This window comes from Periophthalmus magnuspinnatus, chromosome 15, assembly GCF_009829125.3.
Source record: "Periophthalmus magnuspinnatus isolate fPerMag1 chromosome 15, fPerMag1.2.pri, whole genome shotgun sequence".
NCBI classification, from domain to species: domain Eukaryota; kingdom Metazoa; phylum Chordata; class Actinopteri; order Gobiiformes; family Gobiidae; genus Periophthalmus; species Periophthalmus magnuspinnatus.
The window spans coordinates 6,727,200-6,747,753 of record NC_047140.1 but is presented as its reverse complement, the minus strand read 5'-3'; the positions used below and the strand labels follow the sequence as shown (position 1 = coordinate 6,747,753).

At 38.3% G+C, this 20,554-nt stretch overlaps 3 protein-coding genes across 5 annotated transcripts; 2 read left to right on the top strand and 1 right to left on the bottom strand.

The window, feature by feature from the left end:
- The first annotated feature begins 2,654 nt into the window (after window positions 1-2,654).
- On the top strand, window positions 2,655-4,320 carry LOC117382342 (peroxiredoxin-like 2A). The gene is made up of 5 exons (XM_033979496.2): window positions 2,655-2,800; window positions 3,261-3,352; window positions 3,425-3,565; window positions 3,649-3,813; window positions 3,886-4,320. Exons 1-5 carry the CDS (start codon window positions 2,656-2,658, stop codon window positions 3,982-3,984), a joined length of 642 nt encoding a protein of 213 aa, XP_033835387.1. The 5' UTR covers window position 2,655; the 3' UTR covers window positions 3,985-4,320.
- selenou1a (selenoprotein U 1a) lies at window positions 4,314-11,656 on the top strand. 3 transcript variants are annotated; one of them, XM_033979497.2, is made up of 6 exons: window positions 4,314-4,381; window positions 7,835-8,008; window positions 8,893-8,984; window positions 9,050-9,190; window positions 10,098-10,262; window positions 10,601-11,656. In XM_033979497.2, the coding sequence occupies exons 2-6, from the start codon at window positions 7,864-7,866 to the stop codon at window positions 10,694-10,696; spliced, it is 639 nt and encodes a 212-aa protein (XP_033835388.1). In that variant the 5' UTR covers window positions 4,314-4,381; window positions 7,835-7,863; the 3' UTR covers window positions 10,697-11,656. The 3 variants fall into 3 exon arrangements, with proteins under 3 accessions (XP_033835388.1, XP_033835389.1, XP_055083134.1); XM_033979498.2 differs by lacking the exon at window positions 4,314-4,381 and adding an exon at window positions 6,746-6,920; XM_055227159.1 differs by lacking the exon at window positions 4,314-4,381 and adding an exon at window positions 7,701-7,763.
- Window positions 11,657-15,565: 3,909 nt separating this feature from the next.
- sfxn3 (sideroflexin 3) lies at window positions 15,566-20,542 on the bottom strand. Its single transcript, XM_033979995.2, has 11 exons — window positions 20,463-20,542; window positions 18,858-19,030; window positions 18,603-18,773; window positions 17,898-17,996; window positions 17,665-17,740; window positions 17,500-17,585; window positions 17,287-17,414; window positions 17,151-17,200; window positions 16,768-16,817; window positions 16,635-16,682; window positions 15,566-15,664 (listed from the first exon to the last, which is right to left on the bottom strand). The coding sequence occupies exons 2-11, from the start codon at window positions 19,019-19,021 to the stop codon at window positions 15,568-15,570; spliced, it is 969 nt and encodes a 322-aa protein (XP_033835886.1). The 5' UTR covers window positions 19,022-19,030; window positions 20,463-20,542; the 3' UTR covers window positions 15,566-15,567.
- Window positions 20,543-20,554: the final 12 nt, after the last annotated feature.

Sequence of the window (20,554 nt, the reverse complement as noted above, 5' to 3'; positions counted from 1 at the left end):
TTGTATTGGAGGAACAATATAAAACTAAACTGATAGTTAGTTCTTCTACTGTCACATGAACATGAAGTTGCCTTAAGTTGGCATTAGCCTGAGGACAATCAGGCCAAGTTGAATACTGGTCAAATGTAAATAGTGGGTGATTCCCTCCTCCCTCTCCAGGATTGGGTCCGGTTAGTTTGAAGCTTTGTGGGCTAAACTCGCCAGAACAGGCTGAGATAACCACCGCAGCCTCAGAGGAGCAGCACCTGTTTGTGTTTCCAGGTTCAAGGACACAAAGTTTACCTCGGTGGCTCAGCGCTGGTCACCAACCAGTTCTATCCAGATGAGAGCCAGTGGCAGCTAAAGGTGGATTCAGCCCGCAGTCCTCCTGATCACCTCTTATCATTCACTGCAAGAGATTCCTACATTTATCATTTTATCATTTGTAGAGGGTGCTGATTATTGTAATTGACTGCAAATAAATGTGGAGTTGTTGATAGCAGTGTAGAAACAGAGTACACAAAGAGGTCCCTGTGCATGTACACATGTATTTAAATGTGTTACGTCACATGTTTACCAAGACATCTGGTATTTATACTCATTTTGGATCCTCAATAACAGCACAGATACTATGCACATACACTTAAGTTTGTCATTTTTTTTTGTGAGAGGGCCATCAGCTCAGCTTGTACGTAACAGGCTTAATGTTTGACATTTGACACATTTTGACACATCTATTGCTCTGTTCTTAGGAAATAATTAATTTTGTCCTCTCCAATATATTGACGTATTAAAAGCATCTATTTTTGTATACAATCAATGAAGTTATCGCATAGCCCTTAACCAGTATCAGTTCTTTATACACATATTTTTGTTTACATGCATTAGAGGAATTTATTCTTTTGTTATATTTAGATACAATATAGACATAAAAAACAGAAACCATGTAAAAACATAGACAGTTGTTAGGAAGAAACTTTGTATTGAACTTTGTATTTGAATCCCTCAAATTAATGATATTTACCTCACTTTGCCTCATCAGTCTCTCTTATTGCCTGGGCAGCCACAAGTATCCAATAGGTGTTGCTATGATCAACCAATGGCAGTGAGGAGCAGCGCTGGGCAGGAGGAGGGGCACACATGCTGAACAGTGATTGGCTCATAGTTCTACACACACCCCAAAACAGAAACATTGAAGTGATGTGGGCATTTGTTTGCAAAATAGTAAAAACCCTAGGCAGTTTTTAGTCCTCTTATCAGCAGTTTATATATAAGAAATAACTACAGATCTTTGGATAAGCTTCACAGATGACTACACACCATCTGTGAATGGATGGTCACTCTCAGCAGATTTCAGGTCCTCAGCACATTTCTCTATGAAGCAGCTGTAAAAATATCAAACTGCCTTGTCTTCAGATCAATATACTATCAGGGACAAGAATATGAATCTTCTTAACACTGCTGTCAATACCCAATGGCAAAGGGTCAGGTGGTATTGATGACCTCTGGCCACCTTTGGGTTGCTTTAAAGCACTGCCGCTTTTATCACTGCTTCCTTTTATACACTGCTATCTTCTGTAGCGGCTTGTAAACACACCGTAATGTGAGCTATATATATAGCATTGTTACCTGGATACATACAGTGCCCTCAACAATATTGGCTATAAAATCTTAAAATGACTATGCTGTAATATGTACACATATCAAACTATGTATATATACTGTACCATATACTGTTATTGCCAGCATGTGTCTATCTTGTCCCATCAGCAAGATTCAGTGGCCCAAAAATCTCCATGAACCACTCGTGAAGAACTGCACAAGGAAATTAGGTGCAGGGGTCTCCTAAAGTCGACAAAAATGACTGCACAAATACATACCCCACACTTCATGCTCACAGACTTAGGATACTGTCCTGAAGGGGTTGGATAGCACTATCACTTCAGATCGTAGAAGAGCATCAAAGTCTGTAACTGACAAGAGATGTCTCCATCACATTATGTGAATCTGAGGAATGCTGTTTGTCAAACATGCTGCTAGATTACTGGACATAAAAATAGAATAAATTTACCATACAATAAAGATGTGTTCATGTAAAAGGCATCTATGTTCACTAACCTCCAGAGGGCAGCCTCCATGTGGATCTTTCTCATTAACATTCCTGTTCCTTCTGTATCAATAATCTGTCCATATAATGTATATTACGAACAAGTTTGCATAGCATGAAATTAAACTACCCAAATGTAAGTGTATGAATGTTCTACAACACAAAGCTAACTCCTGCAGGTACCATATCTGCAGATCAATGTAAGACCTGTTTGAGGCTGTCCTGGGCTTTCTCTCATGTAACTTACACACATGGATTCACATGAGAAAAGTTTTCAGTGTGATTGGCCTGATCTAAGCTGAAGGGGCTTAAGACGCTGCGCAAAACACATAAGATTTTTCTCGCATTAGCCGTCAACTACACACTGGTGAGTAGCAGCGCTCTCTGTTTTAAATGAGATACTATGTACTTTAATGTTACAAGTAGTCATAGGAAGTATTTTCTTTTCACTTTTGGGCATTGGGAAATTTGATCATGAATAACTGACTTGCTAAGCACCTGTTTATGCCAAATCTGGACTTTTACGTAAATCTGGAAAAGTGTCTCTTTTTCAAAGTAGACTGGGGGCTATGTGGACCGCAGGGTCAGTCCTGAAGGCAGTGGGCCTGTTTGTGGCAGAGCTCCTCAGCTTCATCACAGACCGGTTCCAAACCAAAGCAGCATGGGCCAACCTCAGGGTGCTGGAGGACACAGAGCTCAAGACCACTGGAGGAGGTGAAAACAACATGAAACCATCAACCTGCTAAACCATGAAGATGCCATTTTATATCTTAAACACTTTGAACAAAAACAATCTGTTTGTTTGGGAAGTCAAATTTCCAGCTGTATATAATATTGATTTGATTATTGATCTTGATTAACTGATTGATTGGTCTGTTTTAGAGTGTGGTTACGAGGGGTGACCCCACATTATCAGCCAACAACAGTGTGAATTTTTTCTCAGATTATACAACAAACTAGGAATTTCTTGAAAAAGCAAGTGACTTAAATCCAAGCCATAAGCTCACTACATTCCAGCAATTAACAAGTGCAGCTTAAAGGAAACCTGTTTTCACCGTTCTGCTCTGTTCTATTCTATTATATATTCTATCATATACTGTGTTCATATTTACAGTTATGTGTTTTATTAAAGTAGACGTTTTGTATCTTTTAATTTCTCCTCTGCACATTTCAGTCCATCAGCGCTACAAGGCCAGGGTTATGTGGGAGAAGACTGGAGCTGTGGTCATGGTGGTACGTCGGCCCGGTTCACTTTTATGCAGAGAGGTTAGTGTGTTTTTGTGTGTAACTTTGCACATTACTGAGGAAGCTTAATACTTATGTTTGTGTCTAAACAAGGAAGCTACTGAGCTGTCCTCTCTCCAGCCCCAGCTGCAGGACATGGGTGTTCCTCTGTTTGCTGTGGTCAAACAAAACATTGGGAAAGAACTAGACACTTTTAAGAAGTACTTCACTGGAAAGGTCTATGTAGACCAGCAGGTCTGTACACAACATGAGGGTTTAGAACTGTCTTTAAAAGTTTTACTACTGAAATAAAATAGAATAACCTTGAGTTTCTGTAGAGGAATTTTTACGGCCCTGTCCAGCGGTGGATGTTCTTCTCTCTGTTTCTGCGCATTGGGGTTTGGAGGAGCCTGTGGAGGGCCTACCGCAGAGGGTTCAGGGGGAACCTCCGAGGTGAAGGCTTTATTCTGGGAGGAGTGTTTGTGATCGGACCAGGAGAACAGGTGAGGTGTTTTCTGTCTGTCCACAGCCAGTGCTTTATCTGTGGTCTCGATCGTGATTGTGCTGTTTCACAGGGAATCCTCCTGGAGCACAGAGAGAAGGAGTTTGGAGATAAAGTCAACATGTTAGCAGTCCTCACAGCAGTCCGCAAAATGAAAGATAAGATTAAATAGACCTTCAATGAGCCCATACACCCTAACATTATGTTAGAGTGGTGACAGCATGATTCACTTAGTGGCCAGGCCAGAATATGTTTTACACCACAATATGTCTGTTGTGTCTAATGTTGCCTCCTTTTTCTTATCAAAATGATAACAACAACTAAAATAAAATTAATCGTAAACCCAAGTGTTTGTAGAAACATAACGACTGATGACTTTTGCACTGGGCACGAGCACAGTGGGATCGTTATCTCTCCTGCTCGATTGCTCATCCTTACGTGTCTGGATCATCCATTTTTAACTCTCCTGCTCGATTGCTCGTCCTTGCGTGTCTGGATCATCCCTTCTACGCATGCGCACTGCGTGTATATTACAAGTCCAGTCGGAGTTGCTGAGCTCTTATTTTCTGGTGAGTTTTTATTACGAAACTGCTTTGTAGAGTCTTTCCCCGAGATGTACTTTGACAGCCCTTTAGATACTTTGTTGGGACTCCGCGGTGGAGCTGTACTAACTTAGCATCAGCTAATGACGAGCTAAACACCACTGACAAACAATGCATTATTATGTAACTATAACTGGGCAAAGAAACTGGTGGAATTTCTGTTACAGTGCTTTTCTTTAGCTGATACACACGGCTCACATTCATAACAATAGCATTTGTAAGCGAGCTCCAAAGTGCTCAGCTGAGGTGTAATCAGGTTTGTCAGGTAAGAGCCTGAGGTTATGGGGTTAAAGGTGATTATCAAACTGTCTCTTTGTACAGCCGCGCGGGCAGTCAAGGCACGCAGTGTTTGTCCAATAAAACCTAAAATCATCGCGTGAGAAAAGTAGAATTAAATAGTAACGAATTATACCCAAATAATGCCATTTTCCCTTCATGGCTGTAGCATGGCTGTAGTCACGGTGTCCTTTAGTACACCCTACTGACCGCTGAGCAGACTGCATCGACCGCGGTTACACAAATGTCTCATTAACTTGTGCTCTGCTACGGAGGCCGCGCCACTCTGTGCATGTGCATTTACAACAGGAGACGACACACAGCTGTTTTAGAGGCAGGGCAAACAGCACTGAATAAACCCCATGAAACAATCATGCGATTTCTACAGAGTGCGCATGTGCATCAGGAGCACTAACTTTGAACACATGACTAAAATAACTCGCTTTTGCTTCACATTTCTAGTGATTAGATGTTAGTTATACACACAGTCATTTAGTCAAACAGTGATGTAGCTTCAGGACTAGTTTGTGTGAAATGGAGGATCTGGACGGAGCAGTGGAGTGACAGCAGCTGGAGAGGAGCTCCTCAGGTCAGAGTTAACTTGATTATTACACATGTGTGGAGGAAAATTTGGCTGTCCTGGGCTTACTTCGCCTCATGGAAATACAGGTGTTTCTTCCAAGAAAGACTGGTTTTGATTTGCACTGTGAGAGGTATATCAAAAATATTTGAACTATGTTTATGTCAACAATATATTTCACTTAAGAATTTGTTATCGTGACAGGCCTTTGAACGTTTTACAGTCATAACTTGTTGTTTCATGTCCCTGTGGGCTACATATATACAAAGGAATTTACCAGTTTCTCCAACACACATTGCTCACCATCCATTTTTTTCATCCTCACGGTTTGTTTTGTTCACTATCTATAACATTCTTTCGCTGCACTTGTCCTTCCACATGGCTATGTCTGTAGAAGGACTTTTTGATGGCACGCGGACAGGGCACTATTTCTTTCTTCTTGTTATAGGTGTGGATTTAATTTTATTAGAACCTTTAGACAGAAAAGTGCCAGTTCAGATGAATTTTAAGAAATCAGTTTAAAATCACGTATGTATGCAGTCATGTAATGACTGTAGTCATTATTCATAAACTCCACATTTAGTGGTGATAAGCTGCTTCTGTAGCCACAGCTGCCCTGGGGCAGACTGACAGAACCAAAGCTGCCAATCACTCACACATAACACTCATATGGGCAAGATTGGTGAAATGTCTTGCCCAAGGACACACCAGTTTGCACTGGTCTGAGACTGCCAACCTATGAGTGTGTGAACAAACTCTTAACACTAAGTCTGTGAATGGCCATGCTAAATGCTGTATTAGCTAACCAAACAGCTAAACCTGGAACCAGAAGAAACTTCACAGACAGCAAATGACTTTGATGACATTTACTGGTTCCATCTTTGTGGAATTACATACAAAAATGTGTATTAATAGCTGTGCTATACAATGTCTACAGATTATAAGTAGTACCAACAATGACATACACAGTCAATTAATTTTAAGTATTTAGCATATCAATTAGCAATGCAAATTAGCATATATATATGGATTAATTTACATAACAATAGTGTACTAAAAATGTGCTGACTCATTCATCACTCAGTCAACTTAAAACACAATATTACAGGTGTCTAGTTATTTTTCACCATGTAACACTAACAGACGATGCTTAAACAAACAACAAACAAAGAAATACCAGGACTGAAGAGTGGCCATTTTGCTGAAGTGAGGCCTAAACAACCAACTTTCTGTCTATTGGTCTTATATTATTAGTAAGAGGGTAAATTAAAGTGACCACTAGATGGCGACATTTAGCGAATAAACATAAAATTGTAACTGTCAACTTTCATTAGACTATATGCTTCAATTTTCCAGTGAAATTCAAAAAAGATATGAAGGTTTATATGTTAGACTCCATTTAACTTAAAATGCCAGATGATAAGATGTGTTTTTCCTGTCTTTCAGTGTGGTCTTTGAGGCTAGTGAGAGGTCCCATGTTGGCATTGTCCCGGTGCACAAGGGGGAGAGTGTCTATTCCCTGTTCTGTCTTTTGCTTGGGGGCAACAGGCTTCATGAAAGTACTACCCCCCTCTCCTTTAAGAGCACCGCAGACTCTGTTTCACTTGAGCCAGGCCAAAGCCATTGCTGACCCGAACCGCCCCTCCACAGGCAAGATCCATTTGAATGCCACACTAAGATAAAACCATTTATTATATGACTGACATTATCATATAATAAACTTACTTTACTCCTCTGATACTAATGCCAACCAAAATAGTGCTTTCAACAGGAAATGTATTGAAATTAAATGCAGCAGCTTCCTGTTGAAATACTTTCATTTGAACCGTCATGAGGGAGTAATTTAGCTTTTAGTTGCTTATTCCGTACATTTATTTAACCAAACTAAAACTAAGAAGAACTGAAGCCCAAATTTATTTAACACTTCAACATGTCATTGACTACTGCACGGATCAGAATCAAATTACATCAAAGTGATGTGTTAATGTCTTTCAGTTGTACAAATTCAACAGAACTTCTTAAACGTACATTACGTAACTCTTTCCTGGTGGGGTTCAGCTATGTGCTTACCTAAACATATAAAAATATGCATTCTCACTGTGAGCTGCTCACCTCTCTACAAACTGACCCATGGAGATGGATGAGGATAATGCCATACTGTGAAGCATTCGTGGCCAAGCAATAACCTCTTCATAGAGACAATATGCATGGTGCACTTTTCATATACTGTATTTGGGGCATTTCAGAGAAGGGATCTCATAATTCTCCTGTGAAACTGGTGTTGAATACATGAGTGGCAGCTCACCCCCTGCTCACAGACACAGAAGTTATTTATCTCAACAGTTTTGGTGACTCACCCACCCCAAAAACCAAACACCAACTGCTTCCTCTTTTAAAATTTACATGTTAATGTCACTGTTATTAGAAGCAACTCAGAGACGATTCTTCACTCGGCTAAAGAAGAGCATTCAGTGAAGACCGAGAAGACAAAAAGTAATGCATGCTTTAGAATGTGGCTGTATTTTACATTCATACTAATGTCTGTGTTTGTATTGTGTGTGCAGTGTTGGGACTGGACGTGGAGCTGCTGGGGATGGGGATGTGGTCCTTGGGTCTGGGTGCAGTAGGAGCGGCTATAGCAGGGATCTTACTGGCTAACACTGACCTGTGCCTGCCCAAAGTGGACAACGCTTCTGTGGACTACCTGGGAGACGCCAACCTGCGCTCCACTACAGATGGTGAGACAGTGTAAAAAGATTGTTTGATTTTTTTTTTTTTTTCTATTTTTGGGTGGCATTTCCAGTAATGACCCAGCTGTTAATGGTGTTCTGTTGTTTACTTTTTAATAGGGCTGAAACTAACCATTATTTTAGTAATCAAGTAGTCAGCAATTATAATTTTTTGTTTAGTGGGATAGTGAAACAAAATAGAGTGACACTTTTAAAATGCATGGATTATAACCAAATAAAAAAATGCGCAACAGCACCACCTGGAAAAAGTTTGTTGTAAAGCCATGAAATTCTGTATACACTTTCATCGCATGGAGACAAACAACAAATATTATTTTGGCCACACACTTTGACAAACTGGAAGTCTGTCATCTTGAATTGAAAATTCCATAAAAGGTTTGCATTTTTTCTTTTCCGAGGCCGTTCCACTGACAGGGCTGAAAATCACAGTATATCATCTAGAAAAGTGGGGATTTAAAGTTATCCAAATTATTTCTATAACTATCATGGTGTGGCAGAGCCATAAATTTCCATTGGAATTTTTTGAAATTTCACAGTTTCAAATTTTGCCGTTGTTTGCACATACAAAGTGTGATTGGGCTCAAATTTGAACTTGTCTAAACCTATTAATTGTGAAAGAAACTAAATTGGGGCTTTAGCATCTCCTACAGAAGAAAAAATAAATTTGTATGGAGGAACTGAAAATTTTGTTTTCTGAAATATTTATTATTATAATTATATTTTTTATTGTGTTGCCATGGCACCATTGTTATTCTAATGGGAATGAACATTTCCCACTAATGAGAAAAATATCAGCGTTACAATATTAGAGAGTGCTGTGTCAGCGGAGTATGAGGTCTGTTTGATTAATTGTACATTTACTTTCCTCTTAGATGACAAAGTCATCAAAGCAAACACTTTGTGGGAGAAGAGTGGAGCGGTGGTGATGGCTGTGCGCCGACCTGGATGATTTTTGTGCAGAGAGGTAAAATGCTGTGACAAAACCAGTGTAAAGACTATAATTGATAAATGTGTTTTGTATGAGTGCAGGAGGCCGCTGAGCTGTCCTCTCTGAAGCCCCAGCTTGAGGAGCGTGGGGTCCCTCTGGTTGCCGTGGTGAAGGAGGACATCGGCACAGAGATCCAGGACTTCAGACCGCACTTCGCTGGGGACATTTACATAGATGAAAAGGTACAATGGAGTTCAAGACTAAAGTCATTAATTAAATAATATCAGAATGGCAAAGGCTTTTTTAGGACTTGTAATGTCCTATCCATAGAACCTAATGTAGCTTAGACATGTCCTAAAGGCCTGTGATTCCTTTAGTTAATATTTCAGTCTTCACTTGTGTGTTAAGGCTGTGTTAATGCACTTTCAAATCCAGAAATTGCAATACTTTTAATGGCTATTGGGGATGAATTTCTATGACTTTATACTGTATTACAAAATGTTACTAGTCACCACTAATAGAAATGATCAGGTTCAACATTTGGGAATTTACCTTTTGGATATTTTATGGCAAAATATAATTGATAGGTTCACAACCTATATTAGAGTTCAAAAGAGAAGAGAAGACAAGAGAGATTATTTTGTCTCAATATTGAGGAGAAAGAGCGGAGAGGGGGGGGGGGGGGGGGCATATACTTTGCAAGCAGTGTAAAAACATATGAGGAAATTCACAGAGAAATATATTCTGTTTTTGATTTCCACAAGGTCACTCTTTCCCTTCGCACAAAACATCCCATGATGTTTCTGTTTCAGTTTCACAGTGACCTTCTTCCCGTGGGATCCTGCACTCTCAAAAGACATTTTCTGCAAGACTCAAGAACAAACATTAGTGCAGATTACATAGTTTACATAGTTGAATATAATGATTATAATAAAGAGTGAACATTACCTTTAAATGAACAGTGAGATAACATAATATACTTGAATATATATTTTGAATCCATCAATAATGTTATCAATAGGGGAAACTGGCTCTTGCCCCCATCTGAGAGAATAACATTATCACATTCAGGAACCTTCAGGAACTACTGCTACATTTTAGGCATACATACTTTCTAATGTCATCTCTAACTGATTTGCAAAATTTCAGAGGCACTTCTATGGTCCGCTGCAGAGGAGGATGGGCGGGCTGGGCTTCATTCGTCTGGGGGTCTGGCAAAACTTCTTCCGTGCATGGAGGTCCGGTTACCAGGGCAACATGAACGGAGAGGGCTTCATCCTGGGGGGAGTGTTTGTCATTGGACCTGGAAATCAGGTAGGCTGTTTGCACCTTTAATACTGAATGGGTGGGGTTCATGTGACATCACAATATTCTATACTCCCTATTGTTTAAAGCTGAGCTGAACGACAGAGCATCTTCTGTTTAAAAGGCCCATATTACACTATCTGCTGATCTATGTTATGTCAGCTCACCTGTTGTAGTACTAAGTCAGCTATTTATGGTCAGACTGTGTTAAAACAAAAATCAGATTAAAATCAAATTTGAGTAACAGAGCTTCAGAGTTTAGTTAGCATCACACCCCCGACTAATGCTGCAGCTAAGTATCAGCTGCAATTTAATTTAAGTGCAAAACAATGTCATTTGTTTTATAGGGAATTCTACTTGAACACAGAGAGAAAGAATTTGGCGACAGAGTTGACATCGCAGACGTCCTAGAGGCTGTCAAGAAAATTGCACCAGAGAAATAATGTATTGTTCTAATTTAAACGGGTATTAGAATGATGTTCAATAATGTAAAATATTGTATGCAAGTAAATAATATTAAGAGGTAAAAAATATTCATAAAGTTTAATATTTTGTAAATCCATCTCCATAAAATTTAATTTAAAGCTGTGAATTACACAAAAAAAAAAAAACGTAATTGTTTAATCTCATGTTTTACCTCAGGAGAATTGTACTAGAAGCTTGGCACTTTTAATGATCTATGCATTCGTCCTCAGTCTACTGACATTTATATAGATGCTGTCCAGTTACTGGGATATCCAAGTTAGGATCCATCATTGCAGCAGAAGTATTGGAAAGTGTGTTTCTATGACAACTGGACTCTAAACTCTTAGTAGGGGAGCTGGTTTGATGCTTGGACACACATCGTAGTGACTTGTGCTACATTGGTGGAAACTGGCTGTTCATCTCTGTGATGTGAGATATCATTGTTCCTCTTTGCAGAATCATGTTAACCACAAGCATGAACTAAAATAAATGAACGGTACAACCACCATGTCTGTTCTGCAGTGTTTTGACATGATAGAAGGTGCATGTACTGATAAAATATGAGCTCAATCGTTTATGATGATAATACTAAACACTCTTAGGATGTGGGAGGATGTGATGTGTAGGATGTGATTTTCAACCTTAAATAATAGTACTTTCTTTTATATTACCATGTGATCTTATATCTGTGTAATCTCAGTTGTACAGGTATGTTCCATAGTGGTTCATGGGTGTATACTAGTCTGTGTGGTCTTGTCTGTACTGTTCTGATACAACTCAAGATAATTCTAAAGTGATTCAGGAAAGTTTCATTTGTCTTGTGACTTCTTTTTAGTATTGATGTCTCTTCAAATGAGTGTCTCGTTTTTCTTTCCATCGTTCCTCTTTGCAGAATCGTGTTAACCACATTCATGAACCAAAATAAATGAACGGTACAAACACCATGTTTGTTGTGCAGTGTTTTGATATGATACAAGATGCATGAACTGATAAAGAAGCCATACTATTCAAGTCTAGACTGAAGTATCTTGAGGGCTATGCAGTCTTACACAGCTCAAGATCATTCTAAAGCTTTTCGGGAAAAGCTCATTTCTGTCCTATGAGTGTGACTTTTTTAGTATCGATACCTTCTCAAATGAATATCTAGTTTTGATACTAGTTTTAATACCTATTAGTATCAGATTTGTTATACTTTTGACAACCCTAACACCAGAGAGAAATAAAATAATAACAAGTACTTTCCATATTTTATTCAACTGCTCAGAGAAAATACACTTTACATGGAAATATCCCAACACAATACAAAAAAGGAGATTATACACAGCACAAATACTGACTGACTAAAGTACATGTGAAAGACAGGAGGATATTCTGAAATCATGGAAATGAAACTACACATTCATTTGAGTAGCAGATTGTCTTAACATATACATAGTGACACTTAAGAAGCAAACTCAAACAGGAACTGTGGCAGTGCTGCATACTTCATCAGACAAAATATTTAAATGAAAGATTTGATGTCATTTGCTGGCATTGGCTGCACATACTTAAAATATGGACAAACATTCTATGCATTTCTCATACCATCTTTGGTGCCATGTCATCTATTCGCTTTGCCAGCAAGCATTTGAGCCAAAAATGTGCATATTTGTGTGCAGAGGTTGCTCATGATAATAGTTTCATAAAACAAGCTAAAGGATAAAGCAAATGATACCTAAACATATTGCTTATTATATTTTTAAAAAGTAATAGTGCAGTTTCATACATGTAAAACAAAGCTAACATATAAAGCAGTGTTGATTACAAGTGCTGCGATAGCAAAAAGCATTAAATGGTTTGGTATGCATGTATGTTTTGTAACAGAGTGTATATTACACAATTATGAAGTATTCAAGCAGTACTCACATCGTCAATGTTTAAGTTCAACAGAAAATGCAACTGCCATGTTTCAAATGAAAAGAATAAAAATATATCTGCATAAAACAGAAATATGCCAGGACATACATTAGGCTACACTTAATAGGAGTTCTTTAAATTGACAGTCATCTTGTAATGCACAGTGCATCATTTATATCATTCAAATGATTGACTTTCCTATTGGAATAGTATGAATGGTGCATTGTGTATTGTATAATCCATTATACAATATTTTGTGTAAAAGTGTAGAACTATAGGACCCTGTTACACTGGATGTGCTCTGAAAGTAAATATTCAACTGTGTATATACTATATACATAATGTTACATTCTCTAAATAGTAAAGGTATAGGCTAAGTCATAATAAATACACAATATCCACACTCAGTAACATCCAGTTACACGCATCTATGACCACATCTTCAAATCTGCTCCTGCTACTGCAGGAGCTACGCAATAAAGATACAGACTTGTCTAGTGTTAGCTTGGGAAAGGATTGTAATAGATGGAGATTTTAAAATATATGTTGCCTTAGTAATGTCTTCAGTGCAGTACTAGATTGCATCGGTTTTACTCAGAATGTGAATAAACTAACCCACAGTCACAAGCACATTCCGACCTGTTCTAACATATAGTGCCTTTGAATTTATTCTCAGAGATTATTCTATCCCACGGAATAAAAGTAAATTTTGAAAAATCAATTTTAAAGTTCAAATAAATAATAGAGCCAATATTTAGGGACATGTATGTGACCCTGTCATGTGACCCTGTCATGTGACCCTGTTGACAACAGCTTTAGTCCAACTAAAGTAAGTTTGATGACAGAACTATACACTCCCTGAAAACTGCTCTTGATATTGTAGCTCATAAAATGGCCTTAAAACAAAAGGCTTTTAGGCCCAGATCTCCTGCTCCACTCAAACAAAAAGTCCAAAAATGACTGAGGCCATGACACCATTCCCACTCTGAGCAATCCCAATCCCTAAAGGCATGGAAGATCTGCCTGTTGACTTATACAAAGGCTCTGCAGAAGGCCCAAATTAGATATTATTCAAATTTAATAGAAGTAAACAAAAACAAATACAGGTTTGTGTTCAGCACTGTAGCCAGTCTGATTAACTGCCACAGTGCAGTTGAACCCTCAATCTCTGCCAAACTCAGCTGCGATGATTTTCTTCAACAAAATTACAACCATTAGAGATAACCTCGATAAAATTACTCCTACAATTGGTACTGAGTAAGCCCAGGCTGTAAAACTAGTGCTAATCTTCCCTTTGCTTCAAAAATCCTTCAAAGAGTTGTAGTTAAACAGAGCACAGCACATAAACTGCACTAAAAGTCACACACAACTTGTTATTGCTGCTGACAATGGTCCTGGTTCTGTTGAGTGCAGCGTTTGACACCATCGATCACAACATTTTACTGCAACATTCTACTGTAAGAGGTAAGAATGTGACATAGGTGTCAGAGGGGCAGTCCTCAGCTGGTTTAAATCCTATTTTTCAGATAAGTATCAGTTTGTTAATCCTCACCGTGTTTTAAGGTGTTCAACAACGTTCTGTAATCGGTCCAATGCTGTTCACACTTCTAGGCTGGTGTTAAGTAATAATATCACAAAACATGGCATTAACTTCCACTGTTATGCTGATGACACACAGCTGTACTTATTTGCTTACTTACTTACTGTTGGATTTTCTAATAGTGATCTTGTTAAGTTAAGAGGCAACTGCTGTTGTGATTTTGGGCTTTAAAAAATAAACTGACCTGAAATTCTTCCTGGTCACAATTAGTTGAACTATTGCAAATAATTCAAGCAGCTTTAACATTTACTGTTAAGTTTAGGGCCATAACCAACACACACCTCTTATGTTAATATCTAACCTACAATACATCTTAATATATCTTCTTCTATATTTTATATTTGTATAAATATACTATGTAATTAGTCGTTAGATCTTGTATAGGTGAACTTTTTTGTACATTGCACTTCAGTAATGACTACAAAGTGACCTCAGTAAGTCATGAGGTGCAAAGGACATGATGGCTATGTCTTACATGATGAGTGTGTTAATGATGTAAGCTGGTGATGCACTGAACAGAACTGCATTTAGCTAACAAGCTCTTTGTATGTTGACATAATATATATTTTTCCATTAAAAAAACAAGACTAACATCTAACACATCACATTGCCCTTCACGACATCATCATCACAACAATCCACCTACAATAATTTAATATTTTCATAAAGTGACCACAACAAAGTCCTGCATCCGTGCACAGCAGCATCGCTCACACTATGGATGTGCTTAGTGACCTTGGAGTGCTGTTAAACATTTATAATTACATTTGATCTAGCACCTTATTGTCGGTTTGAACATGAAACGCAGCATAAGTACACTTTTAAGAAGCCAGTTGACAAGCCATGAGGGAAAAATCAACATTAACTTGTTCAGTTTAGTACTTCCTATGACTAAAGCAACAAAAAAAGTTACACAAACATGGATAGCGCGCAAGGCAAACATTTACATTCAAACACAGAAACTGATCACATTATTAGATGCGCAATTTCCAACATATTCAAAATTCAATATCAGATTTGCTTTTTCTGTCAAATTGAAATAAAATGCGTACCCAATAATGTGGCCAGCAAACGTACGCTAAAAGCCTTCAGTTTACTTATAAAATGTGTAGGGGGAAACTTATTTGGTATGGAAGACACAAAACACTCCACAACATCAAACTTATAATCCTGCAATGTTAAATTTACAACACCCACCTACGTCTATTGCATTTTCGTTGGTCATCATTATCCAGTCTTAACCACTGCAGCAGCTTCATATAATCAGTAACAAAAATGCATACAGAAAATGGAGCGTGACGTTCTTTTGTGCTTGGAACAGACAGTAAAAATATGTGTGCATGTGTGTTAGTTCTACAGGCCCTTGTTGAAGTAGACTCGGGTGGTTCCGGGGCTGGTCTCTCGTATCCTCTCCTGTAGCTCCTTCTCCAGTCCGGTCACACTCATTGAACTAAATAAGAGAAATTGGGTGATTTGATTGTTTTCAAATGATAAAACTTACTTATTTCACATGTTTAGATAGGGCTGTGTAATTAATCAAATGTATACCTATAATCATGATTTCACTTATTACTCTATTCAATCATGTTGTAATCAAAAATATAATTCTCATTCTGCCACGCAAAATCTGGACCAAACTCACAAACATCTACAGTGTCACAAAACAAAACATTACTAAAATATATTAGGTCTATACTTAGCGTTCTATTTTCTCTGCAGGTTAAATTTCACAGTGTGCAAATAACTTTGAACACATTGTGATTTCAATTATGAGCCAAATTATTGTAATTTTTGCTATAATAGAGTAGCCCTATTTTCCAATGCAAGAAATTTTTTTAATGCCCGCCACCTGCTCGTCTCCATGAAGACTCTATTACTTTGCCAGGCATGTTCCACTCTAAAGCATTAAATGTATCCATCTGGCATTAATCTCATGACCAGTGTTTTTATTTCTAAAGAAATCCTTGAAAAACATGCTTTCTTCTTCTTGAGTTACCTCTGCACAGGTCTGGCCTATAAAACTTTCCCTTGTGGTTTCACTATAGCTTTAGTTAAGTATAAGGTTAATGCCACACTGTGGAACATTCTAGGGGAAGCAATAGCATCCCCTTGGAGACAAAGTTACATGGTGCATCTTAAACTATGAAATGGAAGTTAGTCTTTTAGTTTGTTTAGTTAGAAGTAAGTCTAAATGAACACTATACTGGAGTGCTGTAATTAGATTAGATAATACTTTGATCAAATCAAATTTGTTTCACAATAAAACAGAAACTCCATCACATAGACAAGGACACCACACACAGACATAAACACACCATGAGCCTGCTCATCATGGCATCACTGATTTTATGGATTAAGCTCCTCATTTAACTACAGGATAATCACACACACACACAGGTATAAAGGTGTAACAGACGTACCTTTTCTGTGGGAACAGGGCGCAGCACAGAGGAGTAGCAAAGACTAGGCTGGAATATAAGAGCATCATGTTAGATGTGTATGTCTGAACCATCAATCATTTAGTAATGGCTGAATTGGATATTCTTGACTTACCACAGACCAACAAGTGCAACTTGTACAGGCGCATTCAGTACTGGGAAGCGCTGCAGAAAACAAAAGGAATGTTAGGTATGATAATTGTGAATAATGCATAAATTATGTATTACAGTGCTGTTATATTTGCAGCTTCCAAACCAGCATTACTGCCAGTGCATAAGTTCAGTTAGTAAGTAGGTTCCAACATGCTACGATAAATGCTATGTGTAAAGACTGAAAAATTGTAGAATAAACATGGCAGCCTAAATGTCAAGGGCTTGTGAAAGTTTAGTCCAAGGTTATTGTAGGAGTGTTAAACTGTAAACATGAGCTCAGAATCAGCATGAGGAATTTAGACCTCTCACAACTCAAAGACCCATACACACACAGTGTGATCTCACCTTCATGAAAGCCCTCTTTTCAAGTGCATTCATAATAACTGGAGGGATGGCTGTGGACACAAATTACGCATTGAAAATGATATACTCCATATAGTATTTTAGGTTGTAAATATTATTGATAAGTGTATATATTTACCCATGGCTGGAACAGCCATTCCAATCCTTGACACTACCACCTGAGCGATGGCCTGCTGGGCAGCATTTGCGGACTCTCCTAACCTGTTTCCATTCTCATCTGTCACAGGGATACCAAACTTCAACTCCCTAGGAACAATGAAAGTATTAACTGTACATTAAAACAAAAAATATCATTTAGAATTGATTCAATAGTCTACTTTATAGATCTTACCTTTGTCTCATGAAAGGGATGTTGATGCAGTTAGCAGCCGCCACAGCAGCAAAAGGAACGAAGCGGCTAACAATAGGCGGGAGACGCTACAGAGACAAATTTAAAGTGTCAGTAAAAGGAACATACTGCTTCAGTACTGTATGTGTTTAAGCTTTAAGAGGTTACCGAGGCCAAGGCCTTCAGGCTCAGCGCAGTGACCACAGCTCCAGTCGTAGCACTCACATAAGCTGCACCCAGCTGACTGTCAGTACACAATTCACACATTATTAGAGACAGGCTTTTACTACTTTACCACTCCACTCATATTTGGTACTGCTACGGAGCAAAGCTTGAGATATATTTGTGATGTTTGTAACATAAATGCCCAGTGCAAATACAGCACTAGGTCGACAGCATACTTCACAGTGATGGGTGCGTCTCCACTGCGGTTGGTGTAGTTGACAACGGCGTTGAAAGACTGGTTAACCCACTGCCAGAAGACAACAGCTGGAGTAGTCCTAAAAAAACAGAAGAAAACACAGAAAAGAAACAGCAGGTCAGTACATGAATCAAAGCCCCTGAGACACTTGCATTTGTTAAAAGAAGATGAAAATCAGACTTAGTAAAAAAAAAAAAAAAAAACCTCAACTCAAACTGAGTTGAGTTCAAACTGAAGTAACACTAAATATAAAAGAAATGTTTATATTGATTTTATCTTGAAATATGACAGTATGCAATACTATTACACTGTTATTATGAGACTTTAGCACCACATAGTGGTCATGTAAATTATTACATTTTTTCTGTAATTAAAATGACTGAACATTTCATAGCTCCCTTTTAAGACATTATGCTGTATAATTGTCTGACTTACAGAAATAATGTATATTTGAATAAAGTATTGTTATTAGTGGTAATATGTATCATCATTCACATTCATCATTCACTGATGTTAAGCGGAAGTACTCTGCACATTTTCCTCGATAAGAGGATTTTGACGGCACAGGGATTAAATCATTTGGATGCAGTAACAGTGGCACATTGGGATACAGTACCCAGTCCCTTGATATTTCTGCACTCTACAGTAAATCTGAGCACTTTATTTAGAGCATTGGTAGTTGTACCTGTAAAAGGTGAGCATACAGCCTGTGATGGTCATATTCATGGGCACCTGAGCAGACATCCGACCAATCACAAACATCTTCTCCCCTGTGTCCGGGTGGAAGGCAGAGTCGTACACATACTTGGCCCTCCAGAGCTCATCCTCTGTCAGACCTGGTCTCACAATCCCAGCTCTGAAACAGCCAGTACAACAAAAGGATATAGTTTAAACATAAAACTCTCAAATATCTTCGTAAATAAAGCCCATCTCCTCAGACCTATAATTCTCCACAATAACCCTGGCCTCCTCCAGAGTCTCCGACGACAGCAGAACATTCCGAGGATCTGTGACCATGAAGAAGTGTTGGGCGCGCCCCATGAACGTGCCCTGGTCCCATCGTGGCTCCTTAATGTTAATATCGAGGGACAATTCTCCGGACATTCTCGCTTCCTTCAGAAAATACAAAACACTTATTGAACCAAGTTTTGGTAACAGTTTAATTAAGCCATTTAAAGAAAAGCACACTTGACATCTCCAATACTTCAATTACTCATATTTATCTATTCTATACACCAAAAAAAAGAGACAAATCTATTTAGGTAGACCATTCTCAAATATCTCTTGTCAGTGAAGCCTGGGAGAGAATGATAAAGACACAGTAGCAGCACTGTTTGGTCTGCTGGTGCATAGCCAGTGAAAAAAGCCAAACTGTAACAAGAGTGAAAGAACTCAAGTTTGCAATGTTCCACATGCAACCCGATGCCTGAGATTTCTCTGATTCTCTGGTGAACATGCACATGCTGCAAATCGACATCAACACAAATCCAAATGTGAAGTTATAGTTCTGTTAAAATGACCAACTTTTATAGTATTTACACATGTTAAGTCCATCTGCATAAAGTGAGTGCTACCATAGGTATTCTAGTTTTATTTTTTACTGGGGTTATATCTTATGTTATTTATATGATTATAGTTCATTATACTTTCTGTATAATTTTATCCTTTATGGTTAGGGTTTAGGGTTAGTTATTTTTAATTTATTCATATGTTGTCATGATACAAAAATTTCACACTTTCAATACTCAATACTGATTCCAATATCGCAATGCTAATTCTATTTAGACAACAGAAAGTGATTTTCAACATTAAATAATCATCTTTTATATTAACATGTGGCCTTATATCTGTGTAATCCCTCAGTATTGATTAGAATCTGATTTTGACAACCCTATTTGTTTATTTGTTTGTACGCATGCTTGTCAAACTTGCAAGAAGAGAAAGCAGCAGGACTTATTGGGGAGTTATTTGAAGAATGGTTTCAGCACATTTAAGATGATTGACACACTTATTGTATAGCCATAATCACTTCACTTACAAACACCACCCAACCCAGACACGCAACCAGTTTGACCCTTGTGTATATAAATAGTCTTATTTTCCCTCCGTTGCATTCCAGGAAAACTCGTTCATTTGAGGACAAGGCGATGCCCATAAAAAGTGGAGATTAATGTGCTCACATGCCCCCGGCCAGGTGACAATGAGGGAAGTCACGACATGCTCCACCAGCAGCACTAACCTGCCCAGGCTAACAGTTTACTGCTCTGCTGGTTGCTATAGCAGCGTTATTAACAGATGATTAAACAGAAAATAAACATTAATATTCATTTATACCTGTATTTAACTCTAGGATTTGCAGATCTAACGTTGTACGCACGGATCGATTAAGGTCTAGCTTTAGCAACATTTATTCACAAGCTAACACGACATCTTTAAGTTACTGTGCATCGCGACAACTCAGGTCAATAATCTAATATAGCAGTTAGGCTAAAATATAATTCCTGCAAACAACTAGGGGATCAGGATTCAGTATAAACCATCGTACCTGTGCTGTTTTCTCTTTTTGTTGAAATGGTATGACCTCTAATTTCACAGCACCGCCGGGTGGAACTGTGCGCGCTTTAATGACACATACAA

Bases quoted from the DNA above. Each gene is read 5' to 3' on its own strand.
- LOC117382342 (XM_033979496.2), top strand. From the start codon at position 2,656: ATGTGGACCGCAGGGTCAGTCCTGAAGGCAGTGGGCCTGTTTGTGGCA. The intron at 2,801-3,260 runs GTGAAAACAACA...TGCACATTTCAG, and splicing joins GCTCAAGACCACTGGAGGAG to TCCATCAGCGCTACAAGGCC. The intron at 3,814-3,885 runs GTGAGGTGTTTT...GCTGTTTCACAG, and splicing joins TGATCGGACCAGGAGAACAG to GGAATCCTCCTGGAGCACAG.
- sfxn3 (XM_033979995.2), bottom strand. From the start codon at position 19,021: ATGTCCGGAGAATTGTCCCTCGATATTAACATTAAGGAGCCACGATGG. The intron at 17,997-18,602 runs GTACAACTACCA...CTGTTTTTTTAG, and splicing joins TGTATGCTCACCTTTTACAG to GACTACTCCAGCTGTTGTCT. The intron at 16,683-16,767 runs GTAAGTCAAGAA...CTTATATTCCAG, and splicing joins GTTGCACTTGTTGGTCTGTG to CCTAGTCTTTGCTACTCCTC.